The 27,962-nt window shown below is 46.7% G+C and overlaps 1 protein-coding gene and 1 long non-coding RNA gene across 9 annotated transcripts in view; one reads left to right on the top strand and one right to left on the bottom strand.

The window, feature by feature from the left end:
• Nucleotides 1–27,962, top strand: part of ARHGEF10L (Rho guanine nucleotide exchange factor 10 like) — a 94,950-nt gene that overhangs the window by 3,847 nt on the left and 63,141 nt on the right. For 3 of the 8 annotated variants that reach the window (XM_061602009.1, XM_061602007.1, XM_061602003.1), the window contains exons 1-4: nt 9,840–10,392; nt 17,817–17,910; nt 20,015–20,296; nt 21,640–21,667. In XM_061602009.1, the coding sequence (XP_061457993.1) occupies nt 17,874–17,910; nt 20,015–20,296; nt 21,640–21,667 (347 nt within the window). In that variant the 5' untranslated portion in view covers nt 9,840–10,392; nt 17,817–17,873. Of the gene's footprint in view, nt 1–2,763; nt 2,875–9,839; nt 10,393–17,816; nt 17,911–20,014; nt 20,297–21,639; nt 21,668–27,962 lie in introns of those variants that run through there. The other 5 variants (XM_061602008.1, XM_061602010.1, XM_061602005.1 and 2 more) reach the window with 4 other exon arrangements.
• LOC133372886 (uncharacterized) lies at nt 916–9,756 on the bottom strand. The gene is made up of 3 exons (XR_009759571.1): nt 9,660–9,756; nt 7,461–7,521; nt 916–1,046 (listed from the first exon to the last, which is right to left on the bottom strand). It is a non-coding gene; the product is annotated as an uncharacterized LOC133372886 (long non-coding RNA).

The following is a 27,962-nucleotide window of genomic DNA, read 5'->3' as shown; positions in this document are numbered from 1 at the left end:
GTGCTGTCCACTACAACCCCGAGGTCTCTCTCCTGGTCGGTCACCGCCAGTTCAGACCCCATGAGCGTATATGTGAAATTCAGATTTTTTGCTCCAATATGCATAATTTTACACTTGTTGATATTGAATTGCATTTGCAATTTTTCCGCCCATTCACTGAGTTTGGAGAGGTCTTTTTGGAGCTCTTCGCAATCCCTTTTTGTTTTAACAACCCTGAACAATTTAGTGTCATCAGCAAACCTGGCCACTTCACTGCTCACTCCTAATTCTAGGTCATTAATGAACAAGTTGAAAAGTACAGGTCCCAATACCGATCCTTGAGGGACTCCACTTTCTACAGCCCTCCATTGGGAGAACTGTCCGTTTATTCCTACTCTCTGCTTTCTGCTTCTTAACCAATTCCTTATCCACAAGAGGACCTCTCCTCTTATTCCATGACTGCTAAGCTTCCTCAGAAGCCTTTGGTGAGGTACCTTGTCAAACGCTTTTTGAAAGTCTAAGTACACTATGTCCACTGGATCACCTCTATCTATATGCTTGTTGACACTCTCAAAGAATTCTAATAGGTTACTGAGACAGGACTTTCCCTTGCAGAAGCCATGCTGGCTCTGCTTCAGCAAGGCTTGTTCTTCTATGTTTCAGGAAGGCTGAAGCTGCCCTTTTTAGCAAGGACTGAGCTGACTCTCTCCCTGTATGTGTCGGTGGAGTTTCCTTTTCCCCCTTCTCTCCGACTGGAATTTAGCCTTGTTTACAGTGTCCCCTGAAGCTTTCCTGCTAGGGTGGTGTTGAAAACTAGCTTTCTATGGGCTTCCTTCTCCTAGGATCTGTCTCCTAAGATATAGGTTCTTTCAGGATTTGGCTCTTAGCTCAGGGTGACCTTAGGCTGCCCTTATTACTTATTGCTCTGAGCTGTTTTACTTCAATTAAATAATGGAATAAATGGGAGCTACTTACCCTCTTTTCGCTCTGCTGCTTAACTCGCCTTGACGCTTTGTCAGCTGGGGCTCCCTCCCTCTTGTGTGCCTGGACACAGAATGCAGGTTTGCCTGTGTGGAGTGTAAAAACTACTGATTTTCCTGTGGCTGGAGTGCAGCAAAGGAGTCCCGCCCACATTTTTTGCTTCTTGCCCAGCCCACCACTTGCATGCGGCCCCTGGAAAGTTGCCTATGAGCAAAAATGGCCCTCCAGCTGAGAAACGTTTCCTACCTTTGTTTTAAAAGAACACAAAGGTGTCAACTTCCATGTGGGTCAACCTAAAGCACAGGCATGAGTGGGCTTCTCTCTGTGGTCTGCCTTTCATTTTTCTTTTCTTTTTTTTGAAGCCAGAATCCCCACAGTCCACAGATGTGAATTCAGTTTCATAAATCAGGATTGCTTAGACTCCGGATCTATTTATTTAACCAGTCGATGATCCTGAGTCTGTGCTCTTGCTTCAGAGCAGAAGACATGTCTTCTGCATATCAGCCCAAGTTTCACCTGCATTGATTTTGAAAGGTTGTATCCAACTGGTTTACTCAGAGCAGACCCATTGAAATTAATGGACCTGTTAGTCATGTTGATTAACTGCAATGGGTCTGCTCTGACGATTAACACTGGATGCAACCCAATATGTCAAAAAACATAACCAAGGATTATGTTTGTTCAAAAAAGGTTCCTTATAAAGTTATGTTGGAAACCGCAGGAAGGGAGAGTTGCCGTTGTGCTCAGGTCCTGCTAGCGGGCTTCCCTTTGGGGCATCTCCTTGGCCACTGTGAGAACCAGAGGCTGGACCGGATGGCCCCCCGTTGTGCCAGGCTCTTCTCATGCTCCAAGATCTGAGTATGCTCTCTCGTCAGTAAACCTCTCAGGGATGTGACTAATCATATTTAAATCAAATTAAATTATTTAAAACTATTATTATTTTAAAAAAATAATATGTAAAGCGTCTTGTGGTATGAATTTATCTATTATTTATTATTTATTGATTGAATTTATATCCTGGCCTTCCTCTCTAAAGAGTCCGTGACAGCAAAATAAAGCAAAAACACAAAAACAAACAATTCAACAAAGGAAAGAAAAGCATTCCAAAGACAGTTTGAAAAAAAAATCCAAAACCCGTTAAAAACATTCTTTCATCAGTGAAATATTATTTACAGAAATGTGTGATATTTGCAAGTATTTGTATGATATTTTCATGCAATGGTTATGATGTTTCACCATATCCAGCATTCTGTGCAAGAATCCCAGCAACCAGCTGAGATCAGTGGACCAATGTTCTGATAGACTGTATCAGACTCTTGGTCCATCTAACTCAGTATTGTCTACACTAACTGGCAGCAGCTCTGCAGGATTTCAGGCAGGGGATATTCCCATGCCTTTCTGGAGCTGCCGGAGACTGAACATCAGACCTTCTATGTAGAAAGCATATGCTCTACCACTGAGCGACGAACCTTCCTCTAAAAATAAAGCATGATTCTGGCCCTCGTTGTTCTGAATAAAGGGCTGATTTTAATAGGAACAGAGGAAGCTGCCTTATACTCACTGTTGGTCTACCTAGCTCAGCAGTGTCTACACTGAGTGGCAGCAGCTCTGTAGGTTTTCAGACAGATTTCCCCAGGCCTACCTGCAGATGCTGCCGGGGACTGAACCTGGAGCTTTATGCAGGCAAAGCAGGTGTTCTGGCACTGAGCTACGCCCCTTTGCAGGAGCTATGAATCACAGGGTGATGCTGTGACTTTGAGGAACTCCCCTTCGCCCTGCAACTAGACAGGTGTTTGGATGACTCGATTTGCAAAGCTGTCTTCCTTCCCAAGCTCCATCCAGTCCTTGGTGAAGGAAGGAGGTGAGCGACAAAGGGAGGACAGAGGCAGGCAAGCTACAACGGACAGCAAACAGGTATGCCCTTTTTGCAATGAATTTCCACCTTATTTTATTTCCATAAGGTAGAGTGGGTTACAATGTACTTCTGTCATGGGCTTACAGTGAGCCAGGGCTCAGCTCTGGTTGCTGCTCTTAACGGCAGGCTGAGGCTTGGGGCCTGGGAAGCTGTGATAGCAGAGGAGGGAGTGTGCCTGAGCACGTGCAGAGTCCTTTTTGCTCTGCCACAGAATAACCAGCAGCAGATCATGCTGCCTCTAGGATTCAGAGGGAGTACGTTTGAGCTCAGCTCCAGTCTTGCTGGGTGGCACTTGGTATTTTTCTCACTCCCTGTTCCCCCTCTGTAAAATGTGCACTGAACATGCATGTGCATATGGATCTGCCTTATGTCGAGTCGGAACATGGGCCATTTGAGCCCAGTGCTATCTGCTCTGACTGGCAGCAGCTCTCTTACAGCTTAAGATGCCAGGGATTTAGCTTTGGCCCTTCTGCATGCAAAGCAGGTGCTCTGCCACTGAGCTATCCCCCTCATCCCATTTAAGAACTAATACATATTTATTTTATATGCATTTATTTATATTCATTTTACAGTTCACCTTGCATGCATGCTGCCCCAAGGCAGGTCAAATGCAGCTCAATGCAACAAATAGAGCAGGGATTGGGAACCTCAGGCCCGGGGGCCAAATGCAGCCCCCAGCCACACCCTTTCACCCTCTTATCAGCCCTGCCTGGTATGCCTGTGAGTGTTTTTGCCTGATGGTTGGATGTGAGTCCAGCTGCATCTGGACAGCCACAGGTTCTGCACTCATACTTTGCATAGCAGAGAGGCAAACGGTTCTCTCTGGTTAATGTCAACAGCCAGGTCAAGTGGCTTTTAAAGGCAGAGGTGCACGACTCAGTGAAAAAGATTTTTTAAAAAGTTGCCAATGCTTGCTTTTCCAGCCTCTTTCAGAAATTTCTTTAGCATGCTCAGGCTTTCTACTTTGTCTTGGAAACTTTTGATTTACTTAACTGCCTGGTGCAACAGAAGGGATTTGGACGGGCTCTGGGCTCTGTTGCTGCCTTTTAGGTAAAGCAGGAGTGGAATGTCCGTGGGGTGTTGGCTCAAAAGCATGCGATGTTTGCTTTCCTGAGTTCCACAACACACCTTTGGAGCACAAGGCCACGTGCAATTGTTTTTTCATTTGTTTTGGAGTGGAAAGGGGGAAAGCAGAACAGAGCTGTCTTCCATTGTTCTCAAGTGCAATTATTTTGCTTTCAATTTGAAGTTCAGTGGCAGACCTTTAAATTAGGACTTTAAGGTCATATGACATGGCTGATAAAGCGTCCTGCATGCTGTCTATCTATTTTTTTTAAATAGATTTATTTTATTGAGTTTTTTCATAATAATAAACATATATTCAACATACTGTGTGTTACAACCAAAATGTAATCAATAATGATGATAATAGTAAACATACTAATCATAATCATAATACAATTTCATTGAATCTAATTTCATGTTTTGATGGTAAGTATTCCAGTGATTAAGAAAAGAAGACCAATGTTCAATTAATAAATTACGATTACTTTAAAGTAATAATAAGCTATCTATTTATTTCAAGTATTTAGAGACCACTTTTCATGAGAAAAGATAGGAAAATTGAATGACAAACTTAGGGCACAATCCAAGTAGTATTTGCGCCAGGCTGGGGGGAGTTGGATATGGCGGACCTCTGGCTGAGCTGGCAGGCTCCCGGCTCCACTGGGCTCCACTGGCAGAAGCCCCTCAGCCCGGGTCAGCGATGGTGCTGCCAGGACCTTGCTGGCTCAGCCGGGGGTCTGCCAGGGACAGCCACCCCAGCGGACAGAGAGCGATGGAGGTTCCACGGTGGTCAATGAGGAGTGCTTACTCCTCGGTAGGGGTATTTGCGGGAGATGACTTTTGCTTTTCTGGCCCCCGCACGTGGCGCCAGACTGAGCCAGCGTTCAGTTGGCCCAGCATCTCCCGAATGGGGAGTGGATGCCGCAGAGCTTTCTGCCTGTTCCTCCTCCCCCGGCCTCCCCTCTCGCCAGCTTGCCATGATTTGGATTGCTCTGTTAAATAATATGGGTTGTATCCAGTACTAGTCCTATGCAGAGTTGACCCACTGAAGTCAGTGAGCCTGTGTTCGTCATGCCCATTAACTTCAACGGGTCTACTTTGTGTAGGACTAGCACTGGAGACAGACCTATGTTATTGTGGGCTTGCAAGTAAGTGAATTTCTCTGTTGGCTGAGAGTCGCCATGCATGCAAAGAAGCGTTGTAAAGGTTTTTCTGTTTTCCTTTCCTTTAGCTTGCAAGTGATTAATGTGGGACTGTACTTGAGCTGCCTGCTAAGCTAGTTCTTTTTTCTTTACATTTTTTGGAGCCTGGCCATTTTTGGGGGGGGGACTTCTTTTCAGACTTACACATTATGCAGTAGCGATGATGAACCCTGCATTTGTGTGCTCCTGAGGACAGGCCTCTCTTTCATTTAGCCGTCTTTGGCATTTTTATGTCATTGTGACCTTTTGGTTAAAACAATATGCCAGCTTGCTTGTCTGCCTGCAGTTCTGTGAACCCTGGTTTCCATTTGAAACAAAGCAAAACATATGTTTCTAGACCTCAAGGCTGCAAAGATATACTTGGGAGTGGGTGTGCAATATTTGTGGAAATCTGTGATGCTGGAAGGTGAGCTTTCCTGTGTTTGAGGGGCAGGGCTGTCTTAATTTCCCTGTCTTTCCCATACGGCTACAACATCAAAGCTAGAACCACAGGCAATCCATAGGATCAGAGGAAGCTGCCTTATACTGAGCGAGACTATTGGTCCATCCAGCTCAGTAGTGTCTACACTGACTGGTAGTGCCTCTCCAGGGGTTAAGGCATGGGGTCTTTCCCTGCCCTAACATGGAGTTGCTGCTGCTGGGGATTGGAACTGGGGCCTTCGGCGTGCAAAGCAGACCCTCTGCCCACTGCTAGGGATGGGGAGATCTGTTTGTTTCGGTTCTCTCAGTTTCTCATTTTTCAAGCGTTAAATTCAGTTCTCTACATTTCTACAGTGATCTGCAATTCCCCCCCCCAAAAAATCATCATGAAATTTCTCCACCATTTTAGTGTGAATTTCTCCAAATAAACACATTTTCGTAGGCAGTTTTGACAAAGGTACACATTTTTGCAAGCCATTTCTCATCATTTCATGCCTTTTTGCATGTTATTTTCACTCATGTATTTATTGTTATGCACACTTTCCCCTAATCTGTGCGTTTTTGTAAATATTGTTTTGTTGGCGAACCGCATCCCAACATTCTAACAAATGCGAATTTTGAAGGATGGTTGCGTTTCGGTTCTCATATTGTTTTGGAAATTGTGAGTTTGATAAATTCTGCTTGAAATGCGAACTGAATCAAAATCCTCACCCGTCCCTACCCATCACTGAGTTATGGTCCTTTTGTAGCATGGCCCTACATCTGCTTGATAGCACAATAAATTTAGATGGTAACAACTTTGTGTTCCCCCCCCCCCTTTGGTACATATTTTGGCTTTTCTTTTTGGTGTTTGTGGGGTGGTGGAAGAAACAAGGTACGCATAGCCGGAAGCGTGATGGAAATGATTGCGCAAAGCAAGTTCAACACAAGTTCCTTTGACTCTCTCTTTCAAAGACTGAATCAACCGGCTGGTTGTAACCAGGCATGTTGCTGCAAGCACCATCCCAAGGTCTTGCCGAGATCTGGATGGGGCTGTTGGTCTTGATTGCCCGGTTCTTCCTCCTAGCTCTTGACGGTAAAAGTGCTTATAACTGTTGACAGTTGAGCATTGGGGGGAGACTGAAATGCCAGATTGCAGGGAGTCCAATGGCAGGGCCTTTGGTGATGTCCGTATTAGCTGGGGGCGGCAGGGGAGAGGAAAGGTGCATCTTCTGGGAGCTCATAGGACAAGTGGGTGAGGTCAGACCCTTCTAGCTCAGTACTGCCAACACTGACTGGCAGTGGCTGTTCAGGGTTTCAGTCAGGGGATATTGCCAGAGCTATGCCTGGAGATGCCTGGGACTGAACCTGGGACCTTCTGTATGTAAAGCAGGTGCTCTGCCACTCTGCTGTGACCTCCTAAAGATTCTAGTCCTCATGGTTCTGAATGAGGGGATGATTTAAATAGAAACATAGGAAGCTGTCTTATTCTGAGGCAGCGAATTGAACCTGCGATCTTCTGTGTGCAAGGCAGATGCTCTGTCACTGAGCTGTGGCCTTGGACCATAGCTATGGCTGTCACCTAGGAAAGTGTGCCCATGAGTGCTCGCTCTATTTTTTAGAAATGCCTTCCTTCCTTCCTTCCTTCCTTCCTTCCTTCCTTCCTTCCTTCCTTCCTCAATTCTGCCCCTGCTGTGCCACCTTGGCATTCTCAGTTGCTAAACACAAACTTCCACTAACCATAATCCACCTTTTCACTTGCGCGGGTCAGCTATCTGCTAAAAGATGAACCTAAAATCGCCATTGATCTCCCATCCAACAGCTTATCTTTTTTTTTTTTAAAATCACAGCTCTTTTGCTGTTCATGCTGAGAATACCACAGTACATTTAAAAAAAAAAAACAGATAATCTTATCATACCTGCTTTTAAAGAGGGGATGACAGGTTTGGGAAAGAGATGGTGAGCGTCTTCTTGGTGTCTCTGACAGATAAGGGAAAAAAGCAGGCTGAAAGAGAACATAGGAATACAGGAAGCTAACTTATATCGAGTCAGAGCTTTGATCCATCTAGCTCAGTATTATCTACACTGACTGACAGCAGCTCTTTACTGTTTTAGGCAGGAGTCTCACCCAGCCCTACCTGGGGATGTCGGGGATTGAACTAGGGACTTTCTGCATGCAAAGCAGGTGTTCTATTTACTTCTATACTCATTTATTTACTCTGCTTGAACCTTCTGCATGTGGAGACTGTGTTCTACCACTGATCTATGGAAGAACTGTCATCTGTTGTTACTTTTTGGACAGAGTGCCTCTCATGGGGCTTTTTTTGCAAATCAGGAAGCGTGGGCAGCCTGAGAGGTTTCCGCAGGTTCATGCACTTTAATGAAAGCCCAGGGAAGGGCATCATGAGGTAATGCCTCCCATGGGGCTTTTCCAGCACAAGAACACAGGCAGCCAGGGAGGTTGCAGTGGACTGGGGAAATGTTTCCCGGGATGAAAAACACACACACCACCCTTAGACACTTCGCAGTGACAAGTTAAGCTCAAAACCTTCTAAATTCTAAAGGAATTCTCAGGTGCCCTGATAATGCCAAATAAAATGGAAGCCTGTTTCACAGGCAAGAAAACATCTGAGAAAATGGAGGATGGATTTCAGCACAGCACTAGTGTATATACTACACAAACAGTATAGGATTGCAGGGAAGGCCCGTGGCTGAGAGTCAGAGCATCTGCTTTGGGTGCAGAAGGTCCCAGGTTCAATTTCTGGCATCTGCCAGGCAGCTTAGACATACATTAAGCTAGATGGACCTGATGGTCTGACTTGGGATGATGATGATGATGATGAATATCCCGCCCTTCCTCCCAGCAGGAACCCAGGGCGGCACACAAAAGCACTAAAAACATTAAAACATCATAAAAACAAACTTTAAAACACATCAAACTAAATCATCTTCAAAAACATTACTTAAAAAAAAATCTTCTAAGATTAAAAACATTTTAAAAAAGAAAGTTTTAAAACATATTAAAAAGCAATTCCAACACAGATGTAGACTGGTATGAGGCAACTTCCCAAATTCTGTTTATGAAATTGCAAACTCCGGCATGCTTCAGAGGCATCTGAGTGGAGGTTTTGAAGTATCCCCCTTTTCTTTCATTTTCTTTTCTTTTCCAAATCATACCCATTAATCACTTCAAAAGTCAGACATTCAACAATCACTAGCAGATGTGCTGAATACTGCACCTCTTTATCCTGGCCTTTGACACATTTTCAATCCCATATCCTGTTTTTGTGACTGTAATTTGTTTCAAACTATTTTTAATTTTGTATTTTTAAATTGCTGTAACCCACCCTGGGACCTTCTGGTGAAGAGTGGGTAAAAAATTAAATTAACAACAAGAACAACAACAGTATTGGTGGAAACTTCTAGCCCACACCCGCATATGGCTGGTTAAATTCTCACAGCTTACTCTCATTGAACTTGATGCCCAGTAGGGAAAGGCTCTGCCAATTTCAGAGATGGAATGTGTCAATTTCAGGGCTGGGATCAGTCAATTTCAGTTTTTCTTAGTTTCTAATTTTTCTGGTCTTAAGTTCATATTTCCACATCAGCTTGCGAGTCTTTCCCCCCCCAGATAAGAATTCATCAAAATTCATCAGCATTTTACAGCAAATTTCTCCTAGCAGTCCCATTTTTGCATGCAATTTTGCCTTACACACACACTTTTTCTAAGCAGTGTTTCCCTAACATCCTACATTTTTGTATGCTATTTTCCACCAACACTGCATTTTCATGCAGACTTTCCCCTACCACATGCATTTTTTGTACACATGACTTGCCTGGAGAGCCGAATTTGAAGTCATGCAAATTTCAAAGGATGACTGTCGTTTCAGTTTGTGAATTTTATTTTATTTTATTTATTTGATTTATATCTTGCCCTTCCTCCCAGTAGGAGCCCAGGGGAGCAAACAAAAGCACTAAGAACACTTTAAAACAAAATCAAAACAGACTTTAAAATATATTAAAACAAAACATCTTTAAAAACATTTTTTAAAAAAGCTTTAAAATCTTTTTTTTTAAAGGTTTTAAAAGCATATTAAAAAACAATGAGGCACATTCACTTTTGAAATGCGAAATAAATCAGATTTCTCCTCCATGCCTAGCGGAGAGTAGCGGCATCCGATTTACTAGCACAAACCATTCCTCCTTCCTCCGTCCCGTCACCCCTTGGTGTGACTGAGCAGGGAATGAGGCCAAGGGGTTGATAGAGTTCTTTGGAAAAACGAGAGTGAGGGAGAGAGGGAGGAAGGGAGGACTGGTGTGATGTATATAGACCTTCTCCCTTCTGACGTGGGGCTGACACTCTGCTGTGTGGCTTGGCCTACCTCCCTTCCTCTTGCATATTCATGGCTGGAGGACCTCTGGGGGCAGAGAGAAGGTCACAGCCATTGGATGCTCACAGACTCAGGACTCTGGGATCAGCTGTGAGCTCCGGCTGCTCCTGTTGACTGAGAGAGGGGGGGGTGAGTGAGAAACGAGCAAAGGCTCACTCAGGCAGTTTCTCTCTGTGCAAAGAGTCAAGAGAGCCATTTAGCACAGCTCAAGCGAGGCCTGGGATTTCAAAAACGCCACAACCCCTTCTGCCCCCGCTGCTAGACCCCGCGATGGAAGGAAAGCTGAACGGAGGAGGGAAGACTTAACGGGACACACATGCGCACAGGGCTCTGCGCATGGATGGAAGGCGAAGAAAGAGAGGCGCTGGATTTCTAAGACACACTATGGAACTGCCTGCTGAGTTGCTGCCGCTTGCTCCTTTCTAACAGCAGAACAAAGGCGGGAGAGACAAGAGACGGGGTAAGTTGACCCCCCCCTTTGACCCTTCCGAATTCCTTTCTGGGCTCATTCGGCTGCATCTGGGTATATTGAGCAACAGATCATTCTGAGAATCTGTCTGGCTGATAGTTTCCACACACATACACACACAGTCTGTGTGGTCCACTTTTCCACCTCAAACCTTGCTTAAATGCCTTTGCTCCCCTCCCCTCTTCCACCTTTTTGGTCATTTCCCAGATTCCTAAGATGAGATAAATGAGCATTGTAAAAGAGAATTTTTTTTGCATGCCAGAAAAAGACAGTGCAGAACTGGACAGAAAAAGTCTTAAAATTGTAGGAGATCTTTTGCTCTGTAAAGCTATTTAATAAAATAATGGATAGAAATATATATATTTTTAAAAGCCGGCTTAGAATGGTCTCTTCCCCCCTCCACCACTTGCAAAAGACTGAAGTGCATAACTCTGCACTGTATAATGTACCCCCCTAAAGCCAACTGGACATTGGTGACCTTTCTGAGGTCAATGGAAATGGCAGGCACCTGATGAGGAGGTAGTTTATATATAACCACGCTGGGGTGTAAATAAATCTCATCTTGGAATTGTGGGGGAAGGGAGAAAGGAAAGAGTGGTAAAGATGCGCATGAATGTCTTGCATCCTTGGAGGTGTTTTTTTTTTAGTGGCCAAATAGGTGTGCATTTGGTGTGTATGTATGTGTGCACGTGTGTGTGCAGGTAAGATCCAGGGAAGGGCAAATGAGAATGGTGAACAAGGGTCTTGGCCACGTGGCATGAAGGAATACTCCACTGGAAAACCCCCTGGTGTGTTGCTCCCTTGCCAAAATGTGGTGATGAAGCCCCAAAACAAGAAATATATTTTTGGGTCGGTGGGTGGGGGAATTAAGAAAGGAACCTGCAGTTACTTCTGGGCAGTGTTAGTCTGTTGCACCAAAGAACTACAGAGAGCCTTGTGGCACTTTAAAACCACAACATACATTTCAAGCACAATTTAAAACACATTCCCTCTCGCCTCCAGAATCTTGGGTACTGTAGTTTACCCCTCACAGAGCTACAATTCCCAGTACCCTTAAAAAACTACAGTTCCCACGATTCTTTGGTGGAAGCCATGAGATGATGATGATGATAATAATAATAGTGGAAGCCATGTGCTTTAAATTCCTCCTCCTCCTCCTGTTCTTCTTCTTCTGTGGGTTAACCTTTTGTGGACTAGAGTCCTTCCATCACGTGCATGAGACCAAGGAGAGCCGCTGCCAGTTAGTGCAGACAATACTGGGCTAGGGGGACCAAGGGTCTGTTTTGGTATAAGGCAGCTTTCTATGTTCCTTTGTCTTAAGAATGACAGATCACCTGCCTTGAATGGTCCCAGGTTCAATCCCCAATGGCATCTCCAGATAGGGCTGGGAATGTCCCTGGCTGAAACCCTGGAGAGCTGCTGCCAGTCAGTGTAGACAGTACTGAGCAAGATGGACCTTCCAGGCTGAGTGTCAAGATTTCTAGATCAATCGGAGCTATGGCATCTGAAAACAACCATCTATCACCGGCTTGATTTGGTGCTTGAGAGGTGTGAAAAGTCACTTAATAGAGTAACCCTGTGTGAGAAAAGCCTACTGTGTTCAGTGAACCTTATTTGCAGAGGATTGCAGGCTTAACAGCACAATCTTTTATGCATGCTTACTCAACAGTAAGTCCCATGTTTTCAGTGTCATAGAGCATGTGCAGAGTGCCTTTTCTTTATGCTCTAAGAGAGCTGACCTCTTCTGCTTGCGTTCAGAGACCCTGCTGTCTCTCTCTCTCTGAGGATTCTACCATCATGGTCTTTGCTTGGTTGGCAATTGGATTTTTGCTGTGGTGGTCTCTTAAAGTGGAAAAAAAATTAAGAGACTCTTAAAGTCTCTTTTTCCTAAAGAACTTAACTTATCATTGACCTTGGAAAGTGTTTTTTTTTAAAATCCTGCAGGTGCATTTGAGCTAGGGATGGGGGAGAATTTAGGTTAATGCTTCTTAAAGAAATATATGAATGAAAACGCGGATGTCCTTCAAAATATATGTCTCTGAATATTGTGCTCCAGTTCTCCAGTCAAACAATGTGTACACAAATTGCATGTGTTAGTGGAAATAGCATACAAAATGCTTTGCACTGCTTGCAGAAGTGTGTATATTCTGTTGAGCATTTTTATATGGAAAAGCGGCATAATAATAATAATAATAATAATAATAATAATAAAATACATATATTAGACAAGTGCACACAAAACTGTGTCTATGAGGAGAAATGCAGTCTACAATTCTGATGAATTTTTATGAAGATCCTCCCCTCCAAAAAAAAGATAAATAAATCACAAACTGTTCCTGGATTGTGGAAAACTGAAGATAAGAAAAAGAAACTGACACCCATCCATCCCTAATTTTAGCAGATCTGAAGTGTAGTTTCTGCCTTCTCCCAGCTCCCCCTAATCATCCTCCTTGTGGGCTTAAAATGGTTTTATTTATTTATGTGTAGATCTAGTGGTGAAGGGTTGGGAAAACGGAGTCCTAGGAAGAATGGTTGAAAAATTAGGATGTGTTTAGCCTGGGGAAGAGAGGGATGCAGCCTTTAAATATCTGGAGGGCTGTCCCATAGAAAATGGAGCCAGGCTTGTTCTTTGTGTTGCTGCAGAGGACAGGACTGGAACTGATGGGTAGAAAGTTCAGGGAAGCATGAACCATTAGCAGAAACTTCCTAAGGGTAAGAGCTCTTTGATAGTAGAACAGACTCCCTTGGGAGGTGGAGGGTTCTCCTTTGACTGTGGAGATATTATTAGCAGGGGCTGTGAAGCCAACCTATCAGGGATGCTGGACAGCCAACCTATCAGGGATCCTACAACAGGACTAGATGATTTCAAAAGTACCTTCCAGCCCCACAACTCCACAATTCCATGGGCAGTGGCCACAGCTCAGTGGCAAAAGCCTGTGCTTTTGAGTGCAGTTGGTCCCAGTTTCAATCTCTGACAGAAAAAAAAAAAGATCAGCCAGCAAAGGGTGGGCAAGAACTCTTCCTAGATGAGCCTTTGGTCTGGTTCAGCAGACCTCTTATGTTGTTAAGGATTAACAGTGAGGGAGGGCTGTTCTTTTCATGCCCTGTCTGTGGACTTTATGGGAGCATCTGATTGGCTACTGTGAGAACAGGAGGCTGGACTAGATGGGCCTTTTGGTCTGATCCAGCTGCAGGGATCTTCTGATTTCTTTATAGATTTTGCGTGAGAATGAGCCTGGCTTCAGGAACACACCTTATGGGTGAGAATTTGGCAAAACACATTTTATGGAGCCACTGCAGCAGCAGGAACAACGTAGAGGAAGACGGGGCTTCTGAGGGCAGCCATCTGCAAAGGACGGAGTGCCCGACTGGAGCACAAATCTGTCGGAGCTGGCCAAAGGAAGCTGTGCCTAAGAGTCACACCTGGGCATGTGTGGCAGACAGAAACAACAGCAGCTCCATCTGCTTAACCTTTGTAGCAAAGAATTGAGTGATTCAGGTTTGAAATGGAAGGCTGCCGAGGACTGAACCTGCCCCTAAACTCATAATCCTAGCCCAGCCTTAACCAACCCGGTGCTCTCCAGAGGTTTTGCACTTTCCTTATGTTATGTTCTTGGGTCCACAGTGACACTCGATGCAGGCCTTGCACTGCTTTTAAGACTGACCTTACGAGGCGCCCCGTGTTGTTCCGAAGTGAAACCCAAGCTGCCTTGCCGTTTGTTCCTTTGCTTTGTGTTTGGATGCAGTTGCAAACACGTCCTAGACTGGGACTCTTGGCTAAGTTATCCTTTTAATCTTCCCCGCCCGGGACTGATGTCATCATGGTTTCCTAGGCTCCGACTTCCCCGATGGCTCACATAGTGAGTAGGGGAGGGAAAGGGAGGCGCCTTTTTGAGCTGCAGGAGAAGGAGGTGGCAAGGGAAACGCTTATTGATCTGGTTGTTCCAGAGGTGGTTTAGAAAGCCCCAGGGCTGGGAGGGAAAGGATGGATTTGCATGCCTAGCCTGGAGTCATAGAAGAACTTACAAAGAGCCCGGCTGCTGGATCAGACTGAACCTTCTGTCGAATCAAGCATCCTGTTCTTACAGACTGGGAAGCCCACAAGCGACCAGGCCAAATTCAAGGTATTCCTATTAGTATATAAAGCCCTCAAGAGCTTAGGAGCAGTTTAAGAACATAAGAAGAGCCCTGAAGCTGCATCAGGCCAAAGGGGGCCCATCTAGTCCTACATCCTGTTCTCACAGTGGCCAACCAGATGCCCCAATGGGAAGCCCACAAGCAGGACCTGAGTGCAGGAGAAGCACTCTCTCCTCCTGTGTGTCTTTTAAAGCCATCCAAGTTGGTGGCCCTCGCTGCCTCTTGTGGGAGCAAATCCCACAGTTTCACTGTATACTTTGTGAAGATGCACTTTCTTTTGTCTGTCCTGAATCTTCCAACTTTCAGCTTAGCTTAGCTGAATGTTATTCTGGTTTTTCATGTTCATTCAGTTTAGCTGAAGGATCACCATATTTATTGATACGTATATCCCACCTTTTGTCCCAGGAGCTCAAGGTGAGGTACCAAAATGGTTCTCCCCCTCCCGTTTTTATCCTCACAACAACCCTGTGCAGTAGGTTAGGCTGAGAGATAGTGACTGGTGTAGTTGCCACACAGTGAGCTTCATGGTTGAGCAGGGATTTGAACCTTGGCCTCCCAGGTCCCAGTCTCAAACTCTAACCACTATACTACACTGGCTCTCATGGATTTAACCTTTCCAGGGAAAGAAAAAATTATAAGGAAAAGTAAAGCCTGTTGCCAATGAGCTGTTTACAATATCTCAGAGTCCCATTTGCAAATTAAGCCCCCCTGCCGTCTGCAAGCACCTTTACTCCCAGGAAAGTCTGATGCCAGGATCTAGTCAGGATGCCAGGATGAGTGCTACCTCCACATGCTGAAGTCCCATTCTTAGCTGTTCCAGTCCTTTCAGCAAACTTGGGAACCTTTGGCCCTCCAGATGTTGCTGAACTACAGCTCCCATCAGCCCCTGCAAGCAGGGCCATTGGCCAGCAGTGAGGATGGGAGTTGTAGTTCAGCAACCTCTGGAGGGCAAAAGGTTCCCTACAGCTACCTGATGGCGTCCTGTGGCGATGTGTTCTACTGGTCATGTGAAGGCGTGCATTGCAGGCTGGCCTGGGATAGACTTCTCGGGGTTAGTCACTGCGCCAAATGTCTCTGCGCACTGGTGCTCCTGTTGCGCTCCTGCCCTTCTCGGGGGCTCCCCAGGAAGCACCCGGCTGGCCACTGTGAGCAACAGGACGGTTGGTGGAGTAGGTGGTCCACCTTTGGCATGATCCAGCAGTTGGGCTCTTCTGCCCTCACCTCTCTTTCCAGCCAGTTTGGGCAACGATGACACAAGGCTAGGGATTGAGCAAGTTTTGGACTCTGCTGTTCAATAAAATAAGCTTTTGGATGAATGATTGGTCGCGGCCTTTCTTGGCTCCCAGGGATGTTTGGCTTACCGGCTCCTTCTGTAGTAACAACCTGGATGTTGTCAGAAGTCCTTTGTTTGCTTTCTGTTCCTCCTCCTCCTCTTCCTCCTCCTCCCAGCCATTCATGAAAGGATCATCTCTCTTTATTTTTCCAGATTGAGGCAAAACCTTTGACAACCTGAGAGTTTGAGAGCAGGTTGGGACTGAAATCCAACCTTGAGGGCCCGCCTGTTTACTGGAGAGGGTTAAACTAGGGATGAGGAATCTCCAGCCCAGGGTGGGGGCCGAATGTGGCCCTCTGTCCGGCCTTTGGGACTCTTTCCAGGCCATGCACCCTGTCCCCCAAACCACACCCCTCACTGGCCCTTCTTCACACCCTCCTCAGCTTTTGCCTGGCTGGGGTGTGTCCCTGAGCAGTGATCAGGTCTCTGGATGGAGGAGGGGGAGATATTTGTGCCTGTGCATGGTATGTGTATGAGTTGAAACCTCTAGCTTTTGCATGACTGAAATGTACCCTATTGTACAAAGGTAAGAGTCACTCACATCCATTGTTCTGCCCACTTTTACTTCTGACCACACCCTTTTCTGAACCTGGGACCTTGTGCATGCATCATGCCATTGAGCTTTATGGCTCCTGCCTGCTAATACTTGATGCAGCAACCACCAGTTGCTTCAGACATTTTGTCAAGGCATATCTTTTTGCCCAGGTTTACCCTGGCCCATAAGATCGGCTGGTGTGGGGGAAGGCAAGGATCTCATTCTCAACTCAGTAGCCAAAAAGGGTGTGTGTGGCTGTGACTTTCATGAAGGGACCCTGCACTTCTGAATTTACCACTACACGACTGTTCTCTTCCTATTTCCGCTGGGCCAATGTGGAACTGCCTTGATGAGGGATAGAATGCTGCGTGGAAGATGAACTTTCCCTTGGAATGGCTTGGTGGTTTGCTTAGAGGTGTGATTGGTTAGTGAAGTGCAGGCCAGGAAGGGCGGCTCCTGCAGGGCAGATTGGCTAGTGACCGTGCAGTCCAGACTCTTGAAGCAAGGCATGATCTCCTCTCTACACATCTGTCTGTGCAATCCAAATCCAGCTGGAAGGGACACCTGGGCTGTAGCTCAGTGGTAGGACATCTGCTTTGCACACAGAAGGCTCAGTCTCTAGCATTCCCAAGTAGGGCTAGAAGAGACCCCTGCATGTAGAGACACTGCCAATCAGTGTAGGCAACGCTGAGTTAGATGGACCAATGGTCTGACTTGGTAAGGCAGTTTCTTATGTGATCAGCCCTTTCTTCAGAGCCATGAGGACTAGGATATCTATTTTCTTTTAAGGAGGAACGAGCTTTAAGGAGGTAGAGCTTGGTGGCAGAACATCAGCTTTGCATGCAGAAGGTCCCAGGGTCAATCCCTGGCATCTCCAAGTAAGACTTGGAGACAATCCTGTCAGAAGCCCTGGAGAGCTGCTGCCAGTCAGTGTAGACAATACAGAGCTATATGGACTGAGGTTCTGACTCAGTATAAGGCAGCTTCCTATGTTCTTAAATGAGTTTGAATATCCTCAGTTCTTTTCTTGAGGTTCTGGTAGGCTTTACAAAAACCTGTCCACAGGTGAGATGGATGGGGCTGAGGCGGTCCTGTGACATTGCTTTAGGAGGGTGGGATGAGATTTATCTCTGTTGCCTAGCTTTCCTATGAAGGAAAAGGAACACAGCTGCATGACCGGCCTGAAAACACACAAACCAAGCAAGCTAATTAGATGCACTCATTTTGCATGCTTCCTCAGCCCTCAGCCTTCTGCAAAGTGCAAATTCTGGGACCTGGGGGTTTTCAGATGGGGGCTGCAGCAGCTGCTCTAGATAGGAAAAACCATTAGGGGAAAATGAGGCCTGGGGCTTTGCTTCATGGAAGAACAGCATCCCTCCTGAACAAATTTGATCTTTTTTTTTCCCTTAGGAGGAAGGAGCCGGGAGACAAGCATCAGGACAGTGTGTGTGACAGAGAAAGAAAGAAATGGCCTCCTCCCAAACATCCCCAGCTTCTTCAATAGGTACCGTTGTCACCCTCACCTAATAGTCACAGCTTCCTGATTTATTTATTTATTTATTTTAAAAAAATAGGTCAGGCTAGAGGTAGTTGTTTGGGGAACTGACACATGGTCCTGAATGCAAAATATACTTCAGCAGCTCCAAGAAACTCAGCTTATATAGAACATGTTTCTAGTCCTTATTGTTGCTGGGGGGGAGGGATGAATTGAAAAAGGGCTCTGAGTGTATTTTTCAACAATCAGCCCAGAGCTGTGAATGTGATCTGTGCTGTTGCAAAATGTATTTGGTTGTTTCTGCAGAATTCCACAAAACTCAGTTTTCTTATAAACACAGAACAACTTTCTAGTCTTCATGGGTGCTGAGGGGAGAAAATGAATTAAAAGGGGGGGGTCTGAGTAAGAATCAGCACATTGTCCTGAATGTGCTCCGTCTTGCAAAATATGTCTGGTTGCTTCTGCGCAATCCCAAGAAACTCAGCTTGCTTATAAACACAGAGCAAATTTCTGTTCCTCATTGGTGTTGAAGAGAATAACGAATTTAAAAGGGGTCTCAAATGATTCCCTGCTGGTGGCTGAGGGGTAAATTTGATGGTCTCCATTTGAACTGCCTGCTGTTTCTGACTTGCTCCTGGGTTCTTCTCTTCTCATTTGTAAATATATATATATATATGTTTTTATTGAAGTGTATCTCGTTTGTAATTGTAAGCTATCATTGTTGAGAGCTCTCTTGGGCACCTAGCGTGCAAATATAGGAAATAACAATAATAATGGCAACAGCTGAGCAAAACTGAGATACACAGGGAGAGAAGGTTTTAAGACAGGTGAAATTAGAGATCCTTATATATCCAGTTCGGATAAGGGGTTCAACTTTGGGGGTGCATTTATTGGGTTGTATCCAAAGCTATCCCTACTCAGAGTAGACCCACTGCAGTTAATGGGCACTAGTAACTTTGTTGTTAGGTGCCTTCAAGTCAATTTCAACTTCTGGTGACCCTATGAATCAGCGACCTCCAGGAGCATCTGTCATGAACCACCTTGTTCAGATCTTGTAAGTTCAGGTCTGTGGCTTCCTTCAATCCATCTCTTGTTTGGCCTTCCTCTTTTTCTAATCCCTTCTGTTTTTCCCAGCATTATTGTCTTTTCTAGTGAATCATGTCTTCTCATTAGGTGTCCACCTGCTAACTTAGGCACATTCATTTCAATGGGTCTACTCTGAGCAGGGCCAGCATAGTGTACAACCTGTTTGTCTTTTGGTTGAGGGGAAGGGTGAGAAAACAGCCCACGGGCCAAATTAAGCTGTTAAAGGCAAAAAAGACCTGAGTTGTTAAAAAAAAGAAAAAGCCAGCTCTGAAAGCAACAGTCACACCTAAACATGTTTCTCGGGTCTTTTCCTTGCACACTAGGTCTCTCTCCCCAGGTCAGTGTAGTGTTTACCACCACAACAGAAGGCCCTTGCCCTCTCACGGTATCTGGTTCCTGCCTGCTCCCATTTTAGCACATGCTGTTTGCCTTGACCAGCTGCCAAAAAGTGGGGGATTAGTGTTGAGGCATAAAGGGTGCTGCTACCTGCAGACCTGCCTCATGACAGCAGAGAAGCTTGTGTTTGGAAAAGGCTCTCCAACACCCCGTTCCCTTCCCCAGTCTGGAATAAGCTGTTGTCTGGGTTAAATTTTTGTTTTGTTTTGTTTTATGCTGGTGCATCTAGCTCAGTATTGTCTGCACTGGCCGGCAGCAGATCTCTAGGATTTCAGGCAGGAGTCTTTCCCAGCCCTTCTTGGAGATGCTGCCATTTGGGATTGAGCCCGGGACCTTCCGCATGCAAGGCAGAGGCTCTACCACCGAGCAATGATGCTTCTCTTAAGACTTAGAAATGGTTTTATACTGAGTCAGATCCTTGGTCCATCTAGTTCAGTATACACTGATGGCCAGTGGCTTTCCAGGCAGGAGTCTTTTCCCAGCCCTACTTAGAGACGCCACTGGGGATTGAACCGGGGACCTTCTGCATGCAAAGCAGATGTCCTGCCACTGAGCTACGGATCCCTGAATCCAGGTCTCTGAATTACCAACCCGACTCTACTCAATTTTGGCTTTCCCAACTTTATCCTAGGAGACGGGGCCGCACAGGGTAGTCTGGAGACCCCGACGGAGGGGGAAGACGACGGAGGTGAAGCCTTTGACTTTGAAGACAGCGAGGACGAGGACAGTGCCCGGCCGGTGGTCAGCAATGCCAGGACGGAGCTGGGCATCCCAGGAGCCGTGCAAGGCCCACCCCAGAGGCGGAGATCCAGCATCAGTGACGACCTTGAGCCCTTGGACAACTGGGGTGCCGAGGAAGCCCTCCTAGAGGGGCGGGTCCCACTGACCCAGTCGGACTCCGCCACAAATCTTGGTAAGAGTAGCCGGCCAGCTGGCCGGCCAGCCAGCAGCACTAGACCAGTTCCAGCCACCCACCGCTTTCTAAATCCCCCTTTTTTCCTTTGCTGCTGAAGCCCAGGCTGTAGCCTAGCCTGATTGTTTCTGGTGCAAAATATATCATGGGAACATAGGAAGCTGCCTTATACCAAGCCAAACCATTGGTCTGTCTAGCTCTGTATTGTCTACACTGACTGGCAGCAGCCCTCTAGGGCACTCAGGCAGGGAGTCTCTCCCAGCCCTACCTGGGGATGCTGCCATTGGGGATTCAATCTGGGACCTTCCGCTTGCAAAGTAGATGCTCTTCCGCTGAGCTGTGGTCCTTTCCTTAAAAATAAAGCAAGGTTCTAGTCCTTACAGTTCTGAATAAAGGGCTAATTTTTAAAAAGGACAATAAGGAGCTGCCTTATATGGATTCAGACCATTAGTCCATATAGCTCCGTATTGTCCACATTGACTGACAGCGGCTGTCCAGGGTTTCAGGCCGGAGTCTCTCCAGCCCTACCTGGAGATGCTGCCACTGGGGATTGAACCTGGGACCTTCTGCATGCCAGGCAGATGCTCTTCCACTGAGCTATGGCCTTTCCCCAGATGGGACTTGTACCCACAATCTTTGGCTTAGGAGCAATGTCTTATCCATGAGGCCACTGGAGCTTGATGAGCTTGGCCTTCTCCCAGGCCTCTTGACTCTGTCCCTTTAAACTTCACCTCATTTGATAATTTCCTGTGCTGCTTGTTCCAGTCCCATTAGTTTTTAAGTGTATTTTGCTACATTTATATCCTCCTTTTCATCCAAGGAGCTCGGGGCAGCGTGATGGTTTGCCCTGCCCTGTGCCTCTGCTTTATCTTCACAACAACCCTGTGAAGTAGGTTAGGCTGAGTGAAAGTGAGCCGCCAAAGGTTGCCCAGTGAGCTTCATAACTGGCTGGGGATTGGAACCTGGGTCTTCCTGGCTCTAACCCTAACCCTGCACCAGCCCTTTAAAGTATATTTTATACTTCAGTGCAGCAGCTTGTGACATTTAACTGTGAGAACTGAATGTGAACTGCGCTGATTCATTTTGGGAAGGGACGAGCGTGACCTGGAATGTTGTGGACATGTTGAAACTAGAATGAATTCCTTTTTGAAATGAACTTCCCAAGCTCTTGTAAGAAGACAGGCCGGTGGGGGCTGGCGGAGGGCAGAGCGAGTTTGGTGGGGCACTGCTTCTGAACATGGAGGCTTCATTGCTCAGCAAGAGCCCACCTGATATGGTGCTGGATCAACAAGTTTCTTGAGTGCCAGTTGGTCATTGTTCTTCCTTCCTTTCTTTCCTGGCAGATCACTTGGGCTCACAGACGCAGTCAGAGTAAGTGGCTCTAGATTTGTTGCATGCACATTGCCTTTATGATCCTTTTCTTTTAAAAAAGCAAGCTGGTGTTTATGGGCTGGCGGTGGAGGGAGGAACCCCAATTATCTTCTCTTCTTCCTCCTTGTCATGTTGGTGTTTCCCAGGGAGCCCGTAACCAGCACAGCCTTTCCTTTTTGGAAGTCATGCCCGGTCTGTGTCTGAACAGGCATGACTCTGTGATACTCATGTCCGGTTTGCTTCTAGTCCTTTCCCCCTCCCCTGACTGCTTTAAGCTCAGCATCAGGGCTGATTTTCTTGAACCCGGGTCTGCCCTCCAGACATTGCTGAACTGCAGTTCCCATCATCATCATCCCTTACCATTGGGCATACTGGCTGGGGCTGACCGGGCCCGGATGGCATCCACCCGAGAGTTCTCAAAGAACTCAAAGGTGAAATTGCTGATCTGCTAACTAAAATATGTAACTTGTCCCTCGGGTCCTCCTCCGTGCCTGAGGACTGGAAAGTGGCAAATGTAACGCCAATCTTCAAAAAGGGATCCAGAGGGGATCCCGGAAATTACAGGCCAGTTAGCTTAACTTCTGTCCCTGGAAAACTGGTAGAAAGTATGATTAAAGCTAGATTAACTAAGCACATAGAAGAACAAGCCTTGCTGAAGCAGAGGCAGCATGGCTTCTGCAAGGGAAAGTCTTGTCTCAGTAACCTATTAGAATTCTTTGAGAGTGTCAACAAGCATATAGATAGAGGTGATCCAGTGGACATAGCGTACTTAGACTTTCAAAAAGCGTTTGACAAGGTACCTCACCAAAGGCTTCTGAGGAAGCTTAGCAGTCATGGAATAAGAGGAGAGGTCCTCTTGTGGATAAGGAATTGGTTAAGAAGCAGAAAGCAGAGAGTAGGAATAAACAGACAGTTCTCCCAATGGAGGGCTGTAGAAAGTGGAGTCCCTCAAGGATCGGTATTGGGACCTGTACTTTTCAACTTGTTCATTAATGACCTAGAATTAGGAGTGAGCAGTGAAGTGGCCAAGTTTGCTGACGACACTAAATTGTTCAGGGTTGTTAAAACAAAAAGGGATTGTGAAGAGCTCCAAAAAGATCTCTCCAAACTGAGTGAATGGGCGGAAAAATGGCAAATGCAATTCAATATAAACAAGTGTAAAATTATGCATATTGGAGCAAAAAATCTGAATTTCACATATACGCTCATGGGGTCTGAACTGGCGGTGACCGACCAGGAGAGAGACCTCGGGGTTGTAGTGGACAGCACGATGAAAATGTCGACCCAGTGTGCGGCAGCTGTGAAAAAGGCAAATTCCATGCTAGCAATAATTAGGAAAGGTATTGAAAATAAAACAGCCGATATCATAATGCCGTTGTATAAATCTATGGTGTGGCCGCATTTGGAATACTGTGTACAGTTCTGGTCGCCTCATCTCAAAAAGGATATTATAGAGTTGGAAAAGGTTCAGAAGAGGGCAACCAGAATGATCAAGGGGATGGAGCGACTCCCTTACGAGGAAAGGTTGCAGCATTTGGGGCTTTTTAGTTTAGAGAAAAGGCGGGTCAGAGGAGACATGATAGAAGTGTATAAAATTATGCATGGCATTGAGAAAGTGGATAGAGAAAAGTTCTTCTCCCTCTCTCATAATACTAGAACTTGTGGACATTCCAAGAAGCTGAATGTTGGAAGATTCAGGACAGACAAAAGGAAGTACTTCTTTACTCAGCGCATAGTTAAACTATGGAATTTGCTCCCGCAAGATGCAGTAATGGCCACCAGCTTGGACGGCTTTAAAAGAAGATTAGACAAATTCATGGAGGACAGGGCTATCAATGGCTACTAGCCGTGATGGCTGTGCTGTGCCACCCTAGTCAGAGGCAGCATGCTTCTGAAAACCAGTTGCCGGAAGCCTCAGGAGGGGAGAGTGTTCTTGCACTCGGGTCCTGCTTGCGGGCTTCCCCCAGGCACCTGGTTGGCCACTGTGAGAACAGGATGCTGGACTAGATGGGCCACTGGCCTGATCCAGCAGGCTCTTCTTATGTTCTTATGTTCTTATGATGGGTGTTCGAGGTGAACAATGTCTGGAAGGCCACAGCTTGTCCTTTCCTGAACTTGACCATTACTTGTCTTCTGCCCCTAGTTACCTCCATCACAATCTGACCATTACTTGCCTTCACTGCCCCAGCTACTTCCACCACAATTCTGACCATCGCTTTCCCTCATTGCGTCTCGCTACCTCCACCACAACTCTGCTTTCTTTTAATGCAGGGATGAGGAGCCTTTGCCTGTCCAGAGGCAGTTGGACTTGCAGCTCCTATCATCACTCCCGACCACTGGCATGCTGTCTGGGGTGGATGGGAGTTGTCCAGCAACATCTAGAAGGCCACAGGCTCTCCTTCCCCCTGAACTAGACCCCCACTTGCCTTTACTGCCCCTAGCTACTGCCATCGCAACCCTGCCGTCCTTTGATTCAGCAAAACTACAGCCCTTCCAGATAATTGCTAGGCTCCAGCTCCCTTCATAATCCCTGCTGGCTGGGGGTTGATGGGAATTGGAGTCCGACAACATCTGGAGGGCCCCATCCTGACTAGTCGGGCGCTCTGACCATCACACTGCTGCACCGGCTAGTCTGGAGTCATCCCGAGGCTTATAAATTTCAGGATCGACTCCGGAGATGACAATGGCTGTTTCCTCCCCTTAACACTCCGGTGTTGTTCTGTCAGCCCAGCAGTTGGAGGGTTAACCAACAGGTAGCTGCCTCTGCCTCTCCCATGCTGGGTCCTAAGCCCCTCCCTCCCCAGGTGATAAGAGAGAGAGGTTTTGGGATGCAGCCAGGAGACCTGCTGGCCTTGAATGTCAGGGGCCTTCCTGTTTACATGGACTGGTTTGGCAGCTTAGCTTAAGGTGCTTCAACAGGGCTTTCCTCCTCTCCAGGTAAGGGGTGTGTGTCAGGGCGTTCAGCTTTTCCTTTGTGCAAGGCAGGCTTCAGAGTTGAAGAATATAATTTGCCCCTTTTTTTTTACTAGAACCCTGAAGTTTGCCAAGTGGAGCCAGGAAGAAAATACTGGCACAGGCAGGCAGGGAACATCTAGGAATTAAGGAACGGGGGTTCCTTTCAGGACAGGCATTTCAGATCAGTACCAGGGCCAAGCTGACAAATTCTTGCAACCCAAAATTCACTCCTGGTCCCCCCCTCCCCGCAACCCAATTTAGGGCAGGGCACAGGAACTTTAACTGTTGTCATTGTTAGAGTCTAATAAGGGGTGGGGAACCTTAGAAATTGAGGGCCAAATGTGTCTCTCTATTGGCCCTTGGGACTTTCCCCAGCCACCCCCTCTATCTCCAGGCTGCATCCCTCACTGGACCAGCTTTGCCCTTTCCTTGACTGTTTCTGCCTGCTAGGAAATGTGTCCTTGAACTCAGATCTTGCCTCATGCTTGCCTGGATGGAGGACAGAGAGGGGTGTGGAAACCAGCAGAACTTACAAAGCAAAAATGTTCCCTTATTGCTTCTCCCACTTGTGCCACTGGCCCCACCCCACCATTGGTGTATGGCCCCCAGAAGGTTGTCCAGAAGGGAATGTGGCCCTTGGGCTTCAAATGGTGCTGCGTCCCAGTTGTAGAGAGTAATCACCAGCCATGATAGCAAGCAGTTAGCTGGACTGATAGTCTGATTTGGTCAAAAGCAGCTTCAGGTATTCGAAAGGCCCTCCTCAAGAACCCTTGTGCTCCTTGATTTCTCTCCCATAGAGGTCGAAAGGAGAGAGCAGTTTGGGTTTTTGGAGTACAGGTCCAGCCCCAGCCCCACTCTGCTACCTGGGGTGGGGTGGGGGTTCCCCTCCCCCCTCATTTGCCACCGTCTGCTTAACCTCGCTACTTGACTCACTTGCTTAACTCCTGGGAAGTCCTGGGAAGTTCTGCAAACAGCTGCCATGTTTAGATTTCCAATCTTGACCAAGAAGGAGGGCAGGCATGCCAGTCAAACCTTTCTGCTGAAATATCAATTTTCCTCAATGTGATTTTGGTTGTTTTTAAGTCTGGGTCACCATGAAGATCAGGAGCTGGGTTCAAAACAACCACTGTGGTGCTTTCTGACTGCAGTTTTTTAAGAAAAAGATGCAAAACATTTTTTTAAAAAATCTGGAAATATTCTGATATTTCTATAACCCTGTTTAATGGCTCTTTCCCTTTCTGTGTTTGTCTTCACTCTGTAGCGTTTGGTTTTAGGTCTGGCTTTGCTGTTTTCATTCTAAATTCATATATCGTTTACTTATGATCCAAAACAAACAAGGCATGGGATTAGTAACTAGATCTCCTGATTTGTGTATGTTTTGGTTTCCTTTAAAGCCGTGTGTGTGTGTGTGTGTGTGTGTGTGAGAGAGTCTGTGTGTGTGAGAGTCTGTGTGTGTGAGAGTCTGTGTGTGTGAGAGTCTGTGTGTGTGAGAGTCTGTGTGTGTGAGAGTGTGTGTGTGTGAGAGTGTGTGTGTGTGAGAGTGTGTGTGTGAGAGAGTGTGTGTGTGAGAGAGTGTGTGTGTGAGAGAGTGTGTGTGTGTGAGAGTGTGTGTGAGAGTGTGTGTGTGTGTGTGTGTGAGAGTGTGTGAGAGTGTGAGTGTGAGAGAGTGTGTGTGTGTGTGTGTGTGTGTGTGTGTGTGTGTGTGTGTGAGAGTGTGTGAGAGAGTGTGAGAGTGAGATTATAGGACTGGGTATATTTAACCATTTCTTTGCTCTGTATGGCTGTGTGGGAGGGTGGGGGAATGTCTGTGTTTCCATGGTGTTTTGATGGAAAGACACTCTGCACATGCTCAAAGATTCTCTGTTAATATATGTCTCTTATTCCCATTTTCATTTGGGAATTGGCCTGGGGAAATCACTTTCCCCAGTTTCCCCAGTGCCTTGGGACTCTCTCATAAGGCAATATCCCAACATATTGCTGGTACCCTCCATAAGAAGATGGGTCGCTGCCTCATACTAGTCAGACCATTGGTCCATCCAGCTCAGTATTGTCTACACTGACTGGCAGAGGCTTTCCAGGATTTTAGACAGGATTCTATCCTAGCTCTACCTGGAGATGTCATTGGGGATTGAACTGGGGCCTTCTGCATGCAAAGCAGATGCTCTGCCCCTGAGCTACAGCGCTTCCATCTGCAACAAGATGAACTTATCTACCTTTGGGAATGCACAGTGGCCAGCTGTGGAAGTCTTGTTGCAAGGGTGTTCCCAAGCTTTCACTTCTGAACTTTTGCTCAGTTGACTGCTTTGTGGCTGGCGGAACTGGAATGCACAGCTGAACCTTAGAAGAGTAGACCCAGGAGGTGAAATACGAACGTTGGCATGTGGGGACCTTAAGGAGAGAGAGCTGTTTTAGGAGCAATGGGAGGGGAAACCGGGAAAATGGGGATTTCCAACATGGCATGACAAAAAGGACACCCGAAAGGGGTGGCAGTGGTGAAGATGGAAGCTCAACACTGGCCTCTGGTGGCAGCCACTTAATTTTGGTCCAGAGAATGATTATTACAGTGGTGCTAGCGTTGATTTGTGAGCCAGTGTGGTGTAGTGGTTAGTGTGTTGGACTACAACCTGGGAGACCAGGATTCGAATCCCCACACAGCCATGAAGCTCCCTGGGTGACCTTGGGCCAGTCGCTGCCTCTCAGCCTCAGAGGAAGGCAATGGTGAACCCCCTCTGAATACCGCTTGCCATGAAAACCCTATTCATGGGGTCGCCATAAGTCGGGATTGACTTGAAGGCAGTCCATTTCCATTTTTCAGCATTGATGTATAAATGGTGAAGGCCTAAATCACAGGAACATGAGATGCTGCCTTATACTGAGTCAGACAGTTGGGCCATCCAGCTTAGTATTGCCTTCACTGACTGGCAGAGGCTGTCCACGGTTCTGAAAGAAGGAACTTTCCCAGCCCTGCCTGGAGGTGCCCAGGATGGAGCCTGAGGCCTCTACGACTGAACTATAATCCTTCCCTTCAGGCATAGGAAGCTGCCTTAGACAGAGTCAGACCCTTGGTTCCTCTAGCTCAGTGCCGTCTGCACTGACTGGCAGTGGCTATCCAAGGTCTCGGGCGTGGGTCTTTTCCCCAGCCCTACTTGGAGATGCTGCCAGGGATTGTGCCTGGGGCCTTCTGCATGCAAAGCAGGTGCTCTGCCGCTGACCTACCGCCCCTTCCCTTTGGATCTCGCCTCCTCTTTACCCTTCCAAAACAGAGGCAGCCCTTCCATGGGGCAAGGTCAGGTGTCAAATTTTGGGGACTGTTATAGGCTGGCAGGGTAGCAGATGGGCG

Source organism: Rhineura floridana, chromosome 18 (genome assembly GCF_030035675.1).
Source record: "Rhineura floridana isolate rRhiFlo1 chromosome 18, rRhiFlo1.hap2, whole genome shotgun sequence".
Classification (NCBI taxonomy): domain Eukaryota; kingdom Metazoa; phylum Chordata; class Lepidosauria; order Squamata; family Rhineuridae; genus Rhineura; species Rhineura floridana.
This window is presented reverse-complemented; position numbering and strand designations above follow the sequence as displayed.